At 47.4% G+C, this 18,646-nt stretch overlaps 1 protein-coding gene across 2 annotated transcripts in view; it reads left to right on the top strand.

The window, feature by feature from the left end:
- Positions 1 to 2,305: 2,305 nt before the first annotated feature.
- LOC138532682 (flavin-containing monooxygenase 5-like) overlaps positions 2,306 to 18,646 on the top strand; it is a 580,037-nt gene continuing 563,696 nt past the window's right edge. For both annotated transcript variants that reach the window (XM_069641084.1, XM_069641085.1), the window contains exon 1: positions 2,306 to 2,481. In XM_069641084.1, the coding sequence (XP_069497185.1) occupies positions 2,344 to 2,481 (138 nt within the window). In that variant the 5' untranslated portion in view covers positions 2,306 to 2,343. The remainder of the gene's footprint in view (positions 2,482 to 18,646) is intronic.

Raw genomic sequence — 18,646 nt, forward strand, 5'->3', positions numbered from 1 at the left:
CCAGAGGAGTTGAGGTAGGTTGGTGCATTGGATTGGGAGGAGTGTGGACTTGCGGGTGCTGCGTTGGGTTGGGGCACAGGGCAATGGAGGTACTGTGACGAGGGCAGACTTGCGGGGGCTGCTTTAAGTAGGGGGCCGAGACGCAGTTTCATCAGTGTACATGGGTGCTGCATTAAATTAGGGGGCTGAAGCACAGTTTCATCAGGGTACACAGGTGCTGCTTTACGTTAAGCGGGCGAGGCACAGTTTTGTCAGGGTATGCAGGTGCTGCATTAAGTTAGGGGGCAGTTTGCATGTTTGGAAGGTGTTAGAGTCTGTAAAATCCTAAAAACATATTCTCTGCCACTTTCTAGCCTTGGAGGAGTCGTGCTAATGTTTTAAAAAAAGAATTATGCGAGAATTTAGAAAATATGATGACTATCGACTATGGCAAAGAATTGTTTTGGGTTCTTCCATTTCCATCATAAGCACAGCTTTGAGATTTCGAAGCCATCTTGGTCTGATCCAGTTATAGAGATTGGAAATCTAGGAGGTCATGGTACTATTGGTTTTTTTTTTTTAAGAAGAGTGAGTTTATGGTGTGTTTATGACCATGACATATATGAAACGGGATCATGGTGTTCACTCACTTAGCAGTAAGTCTACAGTATAATTTCATGCTCGTTCTAGGATTCCTTTTGTGCAAAATTATTTAATGTTGTTGTAAATTTGGTAAATGTGTAAAGCTTGTAAATGTTAATATTGTGAAATGTTTTTTGTAACCATGACACATTACAAAAAAAAGCAAAGGGATATAATAGCTTTGGACTGAATGTAAAAAAGGTATGAGTCGCCAAGATTTGCACTGTGGAAAATCCTGGGCTGTCCATAAGTATTTATTTTGAAAAAAGGACCATAGAAACGGTCCTGAAGTCTCACACTTTATTGCCTCAGCTGGTTTATTCACATTCACCATACTTGTTGAGGATTGTAATAGAAGATATTTTATTTTATTATCAATTAATGGTAGCCCGTGTAAAAAGCTATATCGTCTCCATATTACCATTTCTTTAGTATGCATGTCCTAGCGTCCCACAACGTTTTTGATCGTTTGTAAACCCTTTTCAGGTGAATTATGCAAAGATGAGCTGCAAATGTTTACATATTCATGTCCGTGACCATTTCATATTTGCACCTGCTCCCTTATACCACATTCACAATTGTTGGAGTGAATCTGTAGGTGCCTGGAGCCTCTCTAAGGCGCCACGGAGCAATTATTTGGAAAAAAATGCCCCATATTAACAAACTGAAGTTTTGTGACTCTTTAAAACACACTGTTTGAGTAGTGACTGTATGTGTAGAGAGCATGGAATTGACATCATTTGTGGTGAATAGTTAATTTTGAAGTAGAAAACCTACAGAAAAGCAGTGGGGGTACTGTCTCTCATAATCCATTCAATGCGCAAAAGTCAAGGGCAAGTGCCAATTCAATCCGAAACAAAGTATGATTAAGGATAGTTTTCAATTTTTCATCATCTTTATCTTTCTATATTAAGTATTTGGGAGTGCAATGTCCAAAGGGTTCATCAGTCCACAATGCAATAGTGCAAAGTGAAGCAATAATAAAGTGCAAATGCAAAATGTATAAAGTGCCTCTGCATGATGATGTGCTGTGGGCAGAAAAGCGATTTTGACTAAATTGCTACAAAAACACCACTAGACCAACACCCATTGTAAAGCAACCAATTCGCAAATTGTGGTCTTCTTGGGTGAATGCTACACTCGCTGTAATCATTTAGGTAATATGTGAAATATTTCAGCAGTGTATAATACTCATATCTTTAAACAAAACATTGAATGATGGCAGACTACATATAAATACACCGTACTCATACATTGCCCAGTACAATGCTTCATTTTCAAGCACCATGGGTCCGTACCATTGGACAAACCTCTACACTACCACACTACATCAAGCTGGCCTGCATCACCCAACAAAACTGGCCCATGTGTATTTCCCTATCAAGCCATGCCTCGGTCTGCATCCGAGGACACCGCATAAGGCTTCCACTAACTGTTGGTGGAATCGGAAAGGATTTTGGAAGACAGGTGGTAATAAGAGTAAAATGAATGCACTGAGTAAATGATTAGTTAGAAAAAGGTTGCCTTAATATCCTCACAGGACTTTAAGCCATTCCCTAATCCATAATTCAATGTTTGATAAAATGGCTGCCAGGCATCTTTGCTCCTGTGTATTTGCTTATCCCTCTGACTCAACGCAGGCATTTTAATGCAAATGTATGTTTTATTAACTTTTACGGCACAGCAAAAGACTCTCCCCTGTACCGCTGTTCGTGAGACAAAATGTCACCAGGGAAAAGAGTAGCAGTGATTGGCGGTGGATCCAGTGGACTGACTGCCATCAAGTGCTGCCTGGATGAAGGGCTGGAGCCCACCTGCTTTGAAAGAAGTGAGGACATCGGAGGTCTCTGGAGATTCAAGGTAAGGGGGGTTCTTTCTGCGGGTTTCAGGTGTTGTGAAAACAGAGATATGTGTTTGAATATAGTTCTGTCCTCTCGAGAGCCCTATTTGTGAGCCCACCACTTATCACAGTAACCATATAAGGTAGGGCCTGAGTGGGCAAGGCCCACCCACAATTTTGAAATGCTGTGCTGATTTATGGAATCTCGTCACTTCTCAGCAGAGGGGAGCCCTTCCCTGTGGTGATCCTGCTACGCATTATTCCCCCAGGGGTGGCAGAAGGCCAGACCTTACAGGGAGAGACTCCCCTCATGGGGACGAGGACTCTGTTCCATGATGGAACTCCCTAAACCTCTTGCGCTTGAAACCATGACACCTGTAGGAGCTGTAAAGAATCGGGCTCACAGAACTACTGTGTGTTATTGTAATACTCCTTCCTTTCCTCCTATAGTTTTTTATACCATCAACAAGAGGAAAAACAAAATCAACATTCAGGCTGAATTTAAAACCTTGTATCCGAGTACTGTGAAGAAGAAGATTAACAGAGTCATACAATGTACTCCATTGCCAACTCTAACAAGTACTAGGAAGAGGTGGTCCTGAGGAAGCATGAAGAGTACATTATCAAGCCAAACAAAGAACAATGGCACTCCGCTGGGGAGGGCACAGCTAGATCACATAAAGAGAAGAAGGACTTGATGAAGGGAGAGGAATCAAACCAGGGGAGAAGACTGCATGCTGAGGAAGCAGTCTTGCAGTCTGTCGGACACTGTCTGCAGAACGCAAGAGTCCCCACAGGCTGAAGGAGGGAAGTCCTGAGTGGAAGCTAGAAACTGGGAGATGGTTGCGTGAGCTTGTGGAAGTGGACAGTGTGGTCCCTTAACTGCGCTGGAACTGCCTTGCTGGAATTTCTGCAGAGAAAGAGTGGAGTCACGGAGAGTGGAGGGAGCATCCAAGGAAGCATTTAATGGGAAGGCCAAGACCCAAGATCCCAGGAAGAACCAGTGATGTGCACCGGCCAACGCACAGTTAACGGGAGCTGTGGGAGACCTGTTGGGGATTGGGGGAAGGTGAGCATTGCCTCAGGAGTAATCTCCCTTGTCTCAGTAATTGCATCAAGAGCAACAGAAGTGAACCGGGCCTCTGGAGTAATCTCCCTCGTCGAAGTAGTTGTATTAAGAGTAACACATTTGAACAAGGCCTCAGGAGTAATCACACTCATCTGAGTAACTGCATCAAGAGCAACAGAAGTAAACCAGACCACAGGAGTAATCTCTTTCATTGTAATAGTTGTATCCAGAGCAACCAGAGTGAACAAGGCCTCAGGAGTAATCTCCCTCATCTCAGTAATTGCATCAAGAGTAACAAGAGTGAACCAGGCCTCAGGAGTAATCTTCCACATTGCAGTAGTTGTATCCAGAATAACAAGAGTGAACAAGACATCAGGAGTGATCGCCCTCGTCTCAGTAACTGTATCAAGAGTACCAAGAGTGAAAAGTGGGAAGACCACATCAAGAGTGATCTTCCTAGTCTCAGTTGTTGGGCCAAAGAGACTAAAGAAGATCTCGGAAGCACCAAAGAGATATTGTTCTACGAGAGTGCCAGGGAAAGCATCTCCCTTATTAAACTGTTAAAAGAACCAAGAACAATTTAGGAGTTGTATCCTTTGGAAAGATTGTGCAATATTCAGACACGCCCTGAGAGAATCTTGGAAGGATCTGCAAGGGGTTATAAAAACTGTTTCAGGAAGTGAACCGAAAGCCTACTGAACTGGGAAAAAGGAGTCATTCTCCTGGTTCTCAGCAGTGTTGTTGAATCAGAAACTAAAGTAAAAGGTTGTTAAGCCATAGCCTGGAGACAGACACAGTTAATGAGAAGAAGAAGGTAATGTTCTTATATCAGAGAGTGTTGCGTTGAAAAAGAAATGTTTTATAGAGAACTGTCAACCAAAAGCCAACATACTAAACTTGTTGAACCAGGAGAAGGGAGTCATTCTCCTGGAAGAAGCTGAATTATTGTCGAAGACTGGCCAAAGGGCTGATGCCCATTGAGCCAGGAGAATGGAGCCATTCTCCTGGTGCTGTGTCACATTTGTTTTGTCTGTTTAGTGGTACGGCTAGAGTAGGCTAGTTCGGACAAACATATACAGTTGGACCTCCACCCTGATGACGAGCACCCCAGTTATCTTTAGTTAGGTTCGGAAGTCCTTTTAGAGATAGGGAGAGGTAGGTATTTTCTTTATTACTTGGAATACAACATAAGTTATCATGCCACCCCTTTGTCCGACTCCTTCCTCCAGCATTCTACAATGCCCACTTAGCAGCATTGTGTGAGCATTTACAGATGTTAATGTACCTGCAGTGGGTCCAACCATATTAGCTTCAGCCCTGGTACCTACACCTTGTTGTTTAATCCTATTAAAAAAAGGAGTTTTGCAATTGTTTAATTCCTAGTGATCTGTTTGGACAAAATTGAACATTGGATGCTGGAAAAGGTCTCCAATTTAATCAAAATAAGACAGAGGTCGTGTTTCGTGGTGATAGGCATCAACTATAAAACTATTCTCAGGATGTCTCCACCCTGTGGTCTGCCTTTCTTCAAATTATGCTAAAACGATTTTAGAAACCTTGTTTGTTGGCAGGCTGATTTGGATTTAAACTGTGGAATAGATGAAATGACTAAGGCTTTAAGTTGTAAACTTCGGCTATGCTCGCAGCCCAGTCTGCAAACCCTTGCTTCTCTAGAGCAGTGATCCCCCAGCACATAACTTGTGAGCAACATGTTGCTCATGGCACCCTTAAATATTACTTGCCAGTTGCTTTGGGCCCTGGTGTGGAGGCCAAGGAGGAGGCACTGCATGTATAAGACAGCAATGGTAGTGTAGCCTGAGCCATGACTCTGTGGAAAAGGTAACCTGGCAGACAGACATGACAGATCAGCATCAGCAGAGTGGGCTAAGGGGTCGAGAGGTGGGCGGATGCTTTTGAAATGAACAAGCATCCTGGAGAAGGCTTCAAAGATGATTCCTAAGGCTTCAGGTTAGACGGGTCCCATGACAACCTCACTTGTGCTGCCAAAATCAGAAGTAAGTCTACTAGTGCCCCCACACTGCTTGGCCCATGGTGGCATGTCATGCACATAGACCTAGTGAGGCAGTGAATGACAAGTACCTGAGGCCCAGAAATTAGACCGGCCTGATCCTTCCAGTGATGACCATGCTAGTACTGCTGTAATCGGCATTAGAAAACTACCCACAAATGAACCTGCATTAAGTGGGCCAGACCCAGGCTGCAGTCGCTGTGCCACTTGGAGCCGCATCACACCAGGAGATAATCTGCTAGCTGGAGCAGGTACACAATGTGTGCAACAACCGATGCAATCAACCAAGCGTTCCCTTCTGCCACCCGGGTTGGTTACACTGGGGCGATTCGCAGAAGCTTAACAAGTACATTAGGGGATTGTAAGTAACATGAACGTCCAATCGTCCAAGATAATAACAGTTCAAATTGACTTTTTATATATTAAAAGTTTGTGTGAAAATGATTGGTTAGAAACGTTCCATACTTCTTGCATTGTCCGTGGGGATACATTCCCAACTTCTGATACTCTGCCCTGTTGACAACTATACACGAATGGACATAATAAATGAACTGCATGCCCACCTCGTGAAAATTGGCATCTTTTGTATCTTTGAACAGCTGTTAATTGCAAAATTGGCAAAAAAGGGGCATGAATGCTTAACCTTTCTTTATGCAGTAATTTGCAAATGCCAATTCAATTTGCAAACCTGTGAGGTTTCTGTTTGATGTGCCACCTTGCATAGTTGTCAGAAATGTTACATACTCACTTCATCCTGATGGCAATGCTTGTCATTATCTGATACTTTTTCAAAACCTGATAAGCTGTGGGAAGTGGACGGGGATTTCATTTTGGACTGTGTGGAAAGAGTTTGGGGCTCGTGGGAGACAGCAGAATAGACCTCTGGGTGAAATCAGCTGGGTTTCTGGCCCCTGCCCTGACGAACGTCTGACAAACGATGAGCAAAGGTCCCAGCAGGCCACTGAGCATAGCAACTGAACACTTAAGTATGTTGGTTAGCAAACAGAGAGGCCACAAACCTTGCTTTAACGAAGATGAAGTAGGGGGGATCGGTCCTCAAATGTTAAGCTACCCTTCCACTGAAACTTAAGTTCAGTTCTTGCCTTAGCAGGTTATGGTAATGCCAGAGTTTCCACATCACCCTTTTTCCACATCTGCCAACTCACTGGTGCTTTTTTCTGTTTCTCGTGGGGTACAATGTATCTATTTTAGAGAGAGAGAGAGATAGGGAGAGAGAAAAAGAGTGAGAAAGAGAGAGAGATAGAGCTGGCATTGGGGAGCTAGAGAAATGTGTCCTATCTGTAAATGGCCGGGGGTAGTAGTGCAGGATTGCAGGTTGTCTTGCCTTGTACCCCCTTCCTAGCCAACTCCCCACCAAGATCTCCTACCACTTTACAGTACACACACAACCCTCCCACAAAAGGCCACCACAGGCCTAGCCGTTAGCACATCAACACTAACCAAGTCACGACTAAGCTAGGTTTCTCCGCGAAACCATAGAGAGCGGATTGGCACTCAGGAACCAGGGGCTTCCTGCCTACATCCATCCACACCACAGGTTTCTCATCTGCCTTTCCACTATCCCACTAATAGACCTCAAACCCCTTTTCACTTACAGCGCCAAGCACGTTGAGGCCACCATTGGTGGCAAACAGACACTATACAAGACAACTTACCTTACATTACTTTGTCATCTGCCATGTGGATAGTGGGAAAATAAGACAAATGCGTTCAAAACAGTCCCTCGTAAAGTAATTTACATAACTGAAATCCAATGAAGTTACAGTTAATAATCTGCAATTAAGAGGACCAACTGTTCTACCAAATATCCAAGTAAAACCCCCAATCTATTCTGTAAAGTGGTCTTCAAATGCTCTAAGTTGTGACCAATAGTATTGGACTAAATCCTACCGTTTTGACCAGTGGTACCCATCTTCGGTTCTTAAAAATGCACCAAAAAGATCTAAAAATTCCTTAGCAGAGAGCCCTAAAATCCACCTGTGATATATATTTTATTCTTAATGCTCCAACTCATGACCATTTTTACGATCCAAACCTGCAAGATTTACCACTGACTGTCCTGAACATTTCTTAGGGGGGCCCTCCAAGCCCTCTGTAATGCTTCTTAAGTGCTGCCATTTTATTAAACAAATTTACTGAACTCGTGTATAACAACACCTTGCTTGCCACTTAATTTACTAAACATTCCTTCTAAAACACCAACTTCGGGTCAAGTGAAGTTTAAACGCCATTGCAAGTTGCCTGGACCACAGTTGAACTTGGTCTAGATTGTTGTTATTGACTGCATAGTAACATATCCTTTTAGCAATATTATCTTTTCTTAATTTGTGTTGCCCATTTTATCCACCACCCGAACGCTATGTTACACCAAAGTTCAGATGTGTCTCTCTGTTACAGTTGATACACTACTTTTGCACATTTCCAAAAGGTTGGGCCCCTTGTCCTAGAGTTTGCTAGACAGGGCTAGAAGCATAGCCCCCTTATGATTTCTTTTCACTGTTTATGGACTTACCATGCCCTATCTTTTGGTAAATATCAGAGGTGGATCGTTGGTCTTTCTATATTATTGGTTGTATCTAGTGATGGGGCGGGCAGGGTTCTTGGCACCTCTTATATATTTAGTTACGTTTGTGTAAATGTATGTAGGAAGAGAAAGTAAACAGGTAGGTTAGAATATCGAGATATGGTGTGTTAAATGGAAATATTTAGAAAACCGAACACGCACTCACCCAATACTGCACAAAAAGAGTATTTGTCCTTTTTTTTTTTAATAAAAAGCTGCAAATCTGCCTCAAAGGAACAATCAGCCTGTCAATATTGTAACTATTTAAAAAATATATCAAAACCTCAGTATTTTCTGTGCTCATACGTCGTAATCAAAGTTCTATGAAAATTATGTATGTTTAAGACATACATTTGTCAAATAAAGAGACATTTAGAAATATCACAAAATAAATTGTTTTTCAGACAAAAATGTATTAATTATTGTAATAATTATTGAACAAATGTCCACAATCTGGTACAAAGTCATTTATTACAACGGAAACTAATGGGCCTTTATTCAATGAAAGGTAAGCCTCTCAGCTAAAGCACCAGCAAATAAGCCTATTACAACAACAGCTAAAGCCTACGCGTGTTTCACTGAACACATAACATACATTTATGTAAATAAGTACAAGCTTCTTCGGGGCTTTTCGTTTTTAAAAAAAAAAGGAAAGATCCTTGTCAACTGATCAGTTATTAGTTGACATCAAAATTGCTTTTCTCGGAAGTTTTAATACTTGAATTCACGAATTCTCCTTTAATGCTTCATTTAGCATTTGTATCCGTTATTGTTAGTTTCCACTGCCCAACTAGGTAATGGTCAAAGTGCATCACTTAATCAATGAGGTGGAGTCTTAACATTTTTCTTTGATACATTTGTTTCTATTATCGTCTTGGTTTTTTAAATGACCCGCCACCCCTCCTCAGGGTGCACGCTGGGCATTTGCACACATCCTATGCAAGCGCCCATCAAGTTATTATTCTTAAAGCCTTTACTGCAAAAGGGCATTGTGCGTCCCAGTACCAATCAAATCCATAATGGGGCGAAGTGCATGAAAAGAAGTAGTAGAACTATGTTCTCTGCTGGCCTGCCCTGGTTGGGGTGACCAGATTTTGAAAATAAAAAAAAGGGATAGGCCACAGACATAGAAGTAGGACTACAGCTTCAGGGATGAAACGTTAGTCCTACTTCTATGTGGGTGGCCTGTCCAGTGTCATGTTGCAGCGCCCATGGGTCCCAAGGATATCTCAAGTTTAAAAACCCTGTACGGGATTTGGGGCTCGGTGGATGCCATCCCGCTTTTTGGCAAACCGATGGAAAAATAATCTTATCCGGCCAAAAACCCGGATGGTATCCACCCGATCCCCAAATCCCAGGACGGGGTTTTAAAACTTAAAAAAGTCTCGGGACCAGCGGGACAAAGGTGCAAATACGCAGACAGTCCTGGCAAAACGGGGAGGTTTGGTCACCCTAGCCCGCTGGCCACAAACTCGGTCACCACCCCCCCCCACGCACAATACAAACCCCCAAACAAACACACAATGGGCCTGATTCATGGAAGTATTTTATAATGGTGCAATCCCGTCGGAAAACGTTCCTTGAATCAGGCCACTGCTACTTAAGGCAACGTTCAGTGTAGTGCATTTAGGTGCAAGTTTCAACTGCTTCCTACACTTTTATTTTAAAAACAAAGGCGTTCCGGAAAGGTTTCTTTTTAAAATAAAAATATAGGAACAGTCAAACATAACTGTAAAAAGCAGAGGAGCACCGCTCCCAGCCACTTCGACCACTGATTAGGCGTGGCAGGAATGCTTGCAACTTTTGCTGGTGGGCCACTGGGAATATGACCACCGAGCAACACTCTCTTGTGCGTCAGTAACTCTGCCCAAAGTGCCAGGGTGGGCATCTACAATTCCCACACAATCTTGTGTGGCTCCAAATCATCATTGTAAGCCGTGCAGCCCCTGCACAGCGTTGCCCAGTCACACACAACATTGCATCCTCCTTACTTAGCGGCGCTCCTTGATACTCAGATGCTGTCGCATTCGTCCCAGTCCTTGGGTGCCCCCCATCCATCAAACACTTCCGGCCTGATTCGCGGAATTCCTTGCACAGTGCAATGTGACTTTTTACTTGTGCAACTGCACAGCAAAAAGACACTTTGCACTGCTCCATGAATCAGGGTGTTTGTTGGCAGTGCAGAGTCACTTTGCACCCGTGAAAGGTCACTTTGCACTGTGCAAACAATTCCATGAATCAGGCCCCTCCACTTCATCATGAAATGACAGTACACTGTAGGTAAATTGGTTTATTCCAGTGGAGCACCCCACGCACTTGAAGGGCAAAGTTACAACAGCTAACTGACCTAACCATCATCCCCAGAATCCCAGACACTGGACAGTGCATCAAACTATTCATATCACTGGGCCGGTAACCAATGAATGTCCACTTCCTCCCTAGCCACCCACGGTCACCTCCACACCTAACCTTCTAAATGTCTAACAGTGGAACTCTTTAAACTGGCATTTCAAGATATGAATTCAGCGAGTCTTCATCCTCAGTGGTGCTACCTGGCGACTATCCATTGCACTCGACAGTCTCTGTCTTCTGTAACTAATCTCTAGTTATTGCTCATGCTCACCTCTTCAAGTTACCCAAAAACTACAGAACATTCACTGCAATCAATAATGGAGGCATGTCAGTCAACCTCCAAGGAGCGCTTCTTCAGGGTAAAGCACCAATCCAATGATTGTCGAAAATCCATAATGATCAGAGATCCAGGCCAGTGGCTGACAACTCCTCAAGAAGCCGCACTTCCAGTTGTGGGTACCATTGCTGCAGCATACAATCTCACATAGTGAATTATAGGGACTGTCGCACGTGAAACGGACAATGCACAAGTTGCCATAAATGCCGCTTTGCTTAATGTTGCCCTGCTCAGTGCTGCAAAACTATTGCTCTGGTGGATGTGATAGGTGAAAATAATGATTGTTGCAACGGCATGATTCAACTTGTCCTATGAGTCACAGGCGGGCCCATGGGGTACCGCAGGAGGAATCCCGACAGTCTGATGTTTGTCAATGGCATTGCCCTTCCTGATTCAGGTTCAGGCGATACAGTATCCTCATATCCTGGCAGACAAAAGGGGTTGGGGGTCACATTGGTTCACTTTGAAGCCCAGATGATGGACCGAGCACATATGGGGCTACAAAATCCATCTGCTGGGCCACCAACCATCTTCGTTCTTGTTCAAAAGCTGTCAATCGATGGAAAAGCTCTGTGTCTTGAGATAACGTGCCTCATCTTCGGATGGCATTCGTAGAATTTTCTGGGCTTTAAGCTTGTGGCTTGCTCCCCTGAACAGGTGTTTTCCATACATCCATCTTCTTGTCAAGAGATCTTTCTGAGATACACCTCAGTATTTCATCCAAAAAATGACCATGCCCATTAGGTACAAAATCTGCCCCATATCCGCTATGGCTGGCAGCGAACTGTCAGAACTCCTGCGTACACTTATGGAGGACTGCGTCTTCTAACCTGTTCTGGCAACAGAATTGCTCAGTCCAGAGTTTCTCATTGACAAAGATGATGGCAAAGGTCTATGGGCCTCATTACGACCCTGGCGGTAAGGGGTTAACGCCAGCGTTAGCTGCGCCGACCCCTTACCGCCAATTACGAGGTCCCCTAGCGCCATGGTGCTTTTAACACCTGCTTTTAGCGGGTGTTAAAATCCATGGCGCTAAGGGACCATGGAGTTAATTACGCCACCGTAATTTACGGTGGCGTAATTAACGCCTTCCCCACTCCCATTATGCCCTATGGGGCAAAAATGGGAATGGGGAAGGGTAAATGGGGATTGGGGACTTACCGCCCCGCCAAGGTCGGAATGGGGCGGTAAGTCCGCCAACCACCATGGCGTAAACGTAGTTTACGCCATGGTGGTAAAGTCACGGCCCAGGCGGTAACTTACCGCCTGGGTCGTAATGAGGCCCTATGTCTTTTTAGGCGCATCACACAGTCCTTCAAAGACTGATTGCCATCTCCAGGCAGATTTCCCAAACATCTTATTCTTCCAAGATGACATCATTGTGTATGGAAGCATATTGCACTGTTTTCCGAAGTTCTACTATGTGTCGCGCTTTCTCCTGGCTGATTGCTGACGGCAACCATGAAAATGCCTCTGTCATTAAACCCAAAATGATGGCTTGTAGTGGACAACAGAGCATTCTCCCTGCTATCCCTGGACCAATCACTTTCACAGTTTCACCTGTGAACTGACTACAAGCTGCTAGTCCAAAGACTGGTTCTTCAGGGTATGAAAAAGATCACTTCTAGGCTGGCTGCATGTCCACAAAGTTGCAAGAATTAAACTTTTAAATTGGCTGCACCTCTGGGTGGAAAGGCCAACAGGCAGGCTCCCTTTCCAGACTGCAGATACCAAGACCAGCAGCCCTGATGAGGCACAAGCATGAGTGCATGCTGGCGTCGGTACAAAAGGCTTTCTTTTAGGCCGGCTGTGCTATAAGTGAAGGCGGCCATCAGGAAAGAGTATATTGTTGGATCTTCAAGCACACTGCAATGTGCAGGAGGAATGGTCAAAGGAATCTGGCTGAGTATGCAGATCTGCATACTCGTGCCACCTGACTCCAATATCAACAGGCTGATCTCCCCGGCGCACAATACACACTCGGGCAGCACTCTTACAAAACACCTACTCAGAAAAATATTGGTTGTCCGCAATGGATGTAACTGTCCTATGTCGCATGTAAAGATTGGAGATGAACAGCTTGCCACCAACCCCCTACCAATGACAAGCGTTGAATGTACCGGGATAACCTATGAAAGGTTGTGCAGGCAAACTGTCCAGATGGCAATGCAGCAGAAAGACACGGATCTCATTGCGCCCTCCCCTTGGCTTCTGTGTCCACCCCGAGCCTGCTGTGGGTGCCACAAACTGTGTAGCAGAACTGCAAAAGCATACCCATTAATAAAGCTGAGAGTAAACCATTTAAGCACTCTGAACAACCTTCCTTCAAAGTAATGCTCCAACTCCCATGAAAAGTCTTCCCATTCTCACCACAAACCCTCTGCTGGGAGGGGACATTATTTAAGTAAGGAGTTGGGGGTGTCAGTCTTGCAGGGCAATGTCACCTAATGATATGGAAGACTGTGTCAATGAAAGCTATGAGAAGTGAATGGCTTATAATCAATTTCATCATGGTGAAGAGGCTAGCCCAACAAGCGCGACACCACATGACCTTGACCTCAATACGCAGAACAGTGGCCTGATATCATTCCCAGAAAGGCCTTCGAGGAGGCACTGCCCTTGGAAGAAGAGGCAATAACACCTGGCGACCTTTGCAATAGTTGGACATGACTTGTTGCCAAAATACATCCTGGCAATGAAGCACCCATGATAAGAGCTTCAAAGCCTTTCCTAACTTCAGCAAAATAACTTCGATCGTGAAATGGTGGAACGGACACTGTTGCACTAAAAGCAAATGTTATGCCCCTTAATTGTCTACACTCCCTTGTGCCTTGTGGACATTTGTAACTAGGGATTTCACCTGTGACTGCAGAACCTGAAGCTCTGCAACTTTTTAGCTCCAATGATTTGTAAGAAAAGTTCAAAATAATGCCATCATCAAACGAGTGCTTGACCTTCTATGCCAAATACCAGCTACCAGGATGCAGCGTACATTTGATTAAAGTTGGTCCTAAACAGGTAGAAGGCCTACCTGGACGATACTACCTGTGAACCTAATCTCCTCCAGGCAAAGTGCAGTAAATATGGCAGAAAGGTTGCCTCACAGTGTTCCTTGAAGATGACAATCTTTTCTTGAAGGCTTTCCAGAAGGGCTGGCTGCTAGGGGAGGTCTCCTAGGTGGACGAGAGCAGACTCCAAAGTCTAGCAGCTGGTCTCTGAGTTTCTGAAACAAGGTATTGCCGTGGTCCTACTGTGGCACCAGCAGAAGGCGGATAGCAGCGTTGGTAGATGCCAGATGGCTTTTAGATTGAACAAATCTGTGCATGCTGCCAGTTAGGGGGTGACAATTTGGTACTTCACCTAACAGGCCATGGCTGGCTTGAACACAGTGTGTGTGTCTGACACAGGTAACTAGATGCCGAGATCGAGTGCAGGATGTCATTGGAAGGTCAAAGTGTGGCATGTAGCGGCACGTTTCCGTGTGTAAGAAGGAAGGCCTTTCTAGTGTAATTATCTGGGTTTTTTTTGTTCCCCCTCACTGGAAGACAGTGAAAGCTTTTCAATAAGTGTGTGACAGGGTCCTTTCTCCGGGAGCCTGCAAGGGACCCACAGGTGTCGTTGTGTACTTTCTGGAAGAAGTCAAACTTGTCAAGCTAGTATCCTTGTTTCCCCTGCCCAAAGGTCTATGGACAAAACCGATCAATAAACTCCATGCAGGTGCTAGCCACACTTCCAGAGAATCATGCTGCGATTCAACTTAATGACTACCTCCCCAGTACTGCAGGCTTAAATAAAGGAAGCCATATGCAGACTTGACTCGGGGTTCTGCAACCACAAGACCCTTGCAGGTCATGCAAAATAGTGTTCTGTGCACTCCTCGTGCGCGATGCATTGTACTCTGGAAAAACTGCCTGCAAAGCCCCATGCCAGCAGCCCAGTGGGGGTGCATGGGGTCCACTGTAGCTATTCACAGCACCCCGTCAATACACACAGGGACGTCATTTCACCAAAATGCCAGGGGTAGCGGAAGTGACATCACCCGACCCTTGACCCCCTGATGACATCACAGGAAGTGATGTCATTAGACCCCGCCCCAAAGTGATATAGCGGGTAGCGATGGAACACGACATTTCACCCGTTGACAAAACAGGAAGTGGCATCACATAGCATTGTACACTATGAAAAATATAGTTATGATATCACTATATGATGTACATTCATACAAGAATGGATCGCCATATGTATCATTAAGTTCATGGTTTAATGGCCCGTATTACCAAATGACTGTGTATGCAAGCAGACGTCCATGACCAAATGATAAGCGTAAGTGCTATATAATAACACATCATTAAGCGCTTTATATAGAAAAAATATACACCCAATATCACCCAACCTGTGTTGGTACTCATTTATCGACCTCAGAAGGATGAACGGCTTAGGCTTAGTGAGGCGTTTAAGAACAGACTAAATCAGTGACTCACCCCCTGAAGTGTGCCTGAAATAAACATTAATGAGGCCAGCAATTACTGTATAGAATTCCAGAAAGACACATTATTTGGTATTCCTATTCTTTCTTATTTAGGGTCAGTGCTGAAAGTGTTAGAAGAAAAATAAGAACAGGAGTGCCTCAAGTCTTTTTTTTTAAAGCCAGCCACCCCAGAAGTAAAGAGCCACAGCCCAGGAGCTGGCATAACTTAAAAAAAAAAAAAAAAAAAATGTTTTTTTTTTTTAGTAGAGGTCGCAAGGGACACCACAGAGGTTGCAAGGGACACCACAGAGGTCGCAGTTGCGACCCCTGGCGACCCCCAAATGACGTCCCTGAATACACATACCATGTATCGTAGAAGTCTTAATTTCCCGGTACACATGCGTGCGAACCTCTGTGAACCATTGCTGCACCCTGCTACACTGTTTATGATCACCCCCGAGTCTGTTCGGAACCAGACTGAGTGCACGCACTCCTAAATTCGACACCCGATCTTACCTCTGCACGTTGATTCCTATACGCAAGTGTCTGTACGCCTGCCTTCGGGTGGTGGATAGATTGAGTACTTTGTGTGGCCATTTCCTTGATGGGAGGTTGCGCGGATAGATCCATGAATACGCTTGGTTAATTTGTATTTGTGGGCAATGGACTGCCAATGGCCGTCCCTCGTAACCTCCACACTTTCCCTTGTTATTCCCCATTTTGCGTGTTTCGCCCCCTACTCCAGTCTATGCGCATGCCACGCCCACACTCTGCAAGGTGTCTCGCGCAAGGCACTCGGTCGCTCGGAGAGCCTGCGTGAAGCCCCTGCAAAGAAGAAAAAAGTGCCACACAGTAGTTTCCATGAATCGACACACTGACAGGGTAATTCATAGAATTTCGCATAAAAGTGTCGCAAGCGGCTGGCGCAGAGTGTCCGCGTGAGATTGTCTGCGCCAGGCACGTGCGCTAAAACCGATTTCCACGCACAGCGTATTCATGGATTTTAGGCTCCCAAACCAGCCGTGGCACAGAGAATCGCAGCGACCCTGCAGCAGCGCCAGTAACGCCCCCAAGAACGCCCTCGCGCAAGGAAAAGCCATCAAAATCGCTAAATCATCGCAAAGGGCTGCGCTAACCCTGGACCAGTTCACCGGGCTGGCAAACAGCAAACGCCAAGCGGGGAACGTGTATTTCAGGGGTGCACGGGAAGTTCCACACGCGATTGGCCCCGTGCAAGCAGGGTACGTGTATTTCAGGGGTGCGCGGGAAGTTCCACACGCGATTTCATCAGGGTACGTGTATTTCAGGGGTGCGCGGGAAGTTCCACACGCGATTGTCCCAGTGCGAGCAGGGTACGTGTATTCCATGGGAGCGCGGGAAGTTCCACACGCGATTCCAGCAGGGTACGTGTATTTCAGGGGTGCGCGGGAAGTTCCACACGCGAATGGGCCAGTGCGAGCAGGGTACGTGTATTCCATGGGTGCGCGGGAAGTTCCACACGCGATTTCATCAGGGTACGTGTATTCCAGGGGTGCGCGGGAAGTTCCACACGCGAATGGGCCAGTGCGAGCAGGGTACGTGTATTTCAGGGGTGTGCGGGAAGTTCCACACGCGATTGGCCCTGTGCAAGCAGGGTACGTGTATTTCAGGGGTGCGCGGGAAGTTCCACACGCGATTACAGCAGGGTACGTGTATTCCAGGGGTGCGCGGGAAGTTCCACACGCGATTTCAGCAGGGTACGTGTATTCCAGGGGTGCGCGGGAAGTTCCACACGCGATTTCAGCAGGGTACGTGTATTTCAGGGGTGCGCCGGAAGTTCCACACGCGATTTCAGCAGGGTATGTGTATTTCAGGGGTTCTGGGGAGTACTACACGTGAATTGGCCGTGTGGGTCCTCCCAGGTGTACGCTCCACAACCTCCACGGCCCCTGCAGGCAGCCCACACCACGGGGGACCACCCTGCACCCCTGCTCATGTCCCGCAGGCAGCCCATCCACCATGGGCATGCCCCCCCGCCAACCCACATGTCACCTTGCACTACTGATCAACAATGCATGTCTCCCACCACCCCCACCCCCCAGCAGTGCAGGGGCACCCTCCACCAGGCCCCCACCCATGTCTCCCACCCACCCCCACCCCCCAGCCACCATGGGCAGCCCCCACCAGGCCCCCACTCATGTCTCCCACCACCCCCACCCCCCAGCCACCATGGGCAGCCTCCACCAGGCCTCTACTCATGTCTCCCACCCACCCCCACCCCCCAGCCACCATGGGCAGCCCCCACCAGGCCCCCACTCATGTCTCCCACCCCCCCACCCCCCAGCATCCAGAGGCAGCCTCCACCAGGCCCCCACTCATGTCCCCCTGCACCCCCACCCCCCAGCAGTGCAGGGGCAGCACCACCAGGCCCCCACTCATGTCCCCCTGCACCCCCACCCCCCAGCCACCATGGGCACCCTCCACCAGGCCCCCACTCATGTCTCCCACCACCCCCACCCCCCAGCAGTGCAGGGGCACCCTCCACCAGGCCCCCACCCATGTCTCCCACCCACCCCCACCCCCCAGCCACCATGGGCAGCCCCCACCAGGCCCCCACTCATGTCTCCCACCACCCCCACCCCCCAGCCACCATGGGCAGCCTCCACCAGGCCTCCACTCATGTCTCCCACCCACCCCCACCCCCCAGCCACCACGGGCAGCCCCCACCAGGCCCCCACTCATGTCTCCCACCCCCCACCCCCCAGCATCCAGGGGCAGCCTCCACCAGGCCCCCACTCATGTCTCCAAACCCACCCCCACCCCCCAGTTGTGCAGGGGCAGCCTCCACCAGGCCCCCACTCATGTCTCCCACCACCCCCACCCCCCAGCAGTGCAGGGGCACCCTCCACCAGGCCCCCACTCATGTCTCCCACCACCCCCACCCCCCAGCAGTGCAGGGGCACCCTCCACCAGGCCCCCACTCATGTCTCCCACCCACCCCCACCAGAGCAGGGGCAGCCTCCACCAGGCCCCCACTCATGTCTCCCACCCACCCTCACCCCCCAGCCACCATGGGCACCCTCCACCAGGCCCCCACTCATGTCTCCCACCAACCCCCACCCCCCAGCAGTGCAGGGGCAGCACCACCAGGCCCCCACTCATGTCCCCCTGCACCCCCAGCCACCATGGGCACCCTCCACCAGGCCCCCACTCATGTCTCCCACCCACCCCCACCCCCCAGCCACCATGGGCACCCTCCACCAGGCCCCCACTCATGTCTCCCACCACCCCCACCCCCCCGCAGTGCAGGGGCACCCTCCACCAGGCCCCCACTCATGTCTCCCACCACCCCCACCCCCCAGCAGTG

This window comes from Ambystoma mexicanum, chromosome 1q (assembly GCF_040938575.1).
Source record: "Ambystoma mexicanum isolate Mex_15411 chromosome 1q, UKY_AmexF1_1, whole genome shotgun sequence".
NCBI lineage: Eukaryota > Metazoa > Chordata > Amphibia > Caudata > Ambystomatidae > Ambystoma > Ambystoma mexicanum.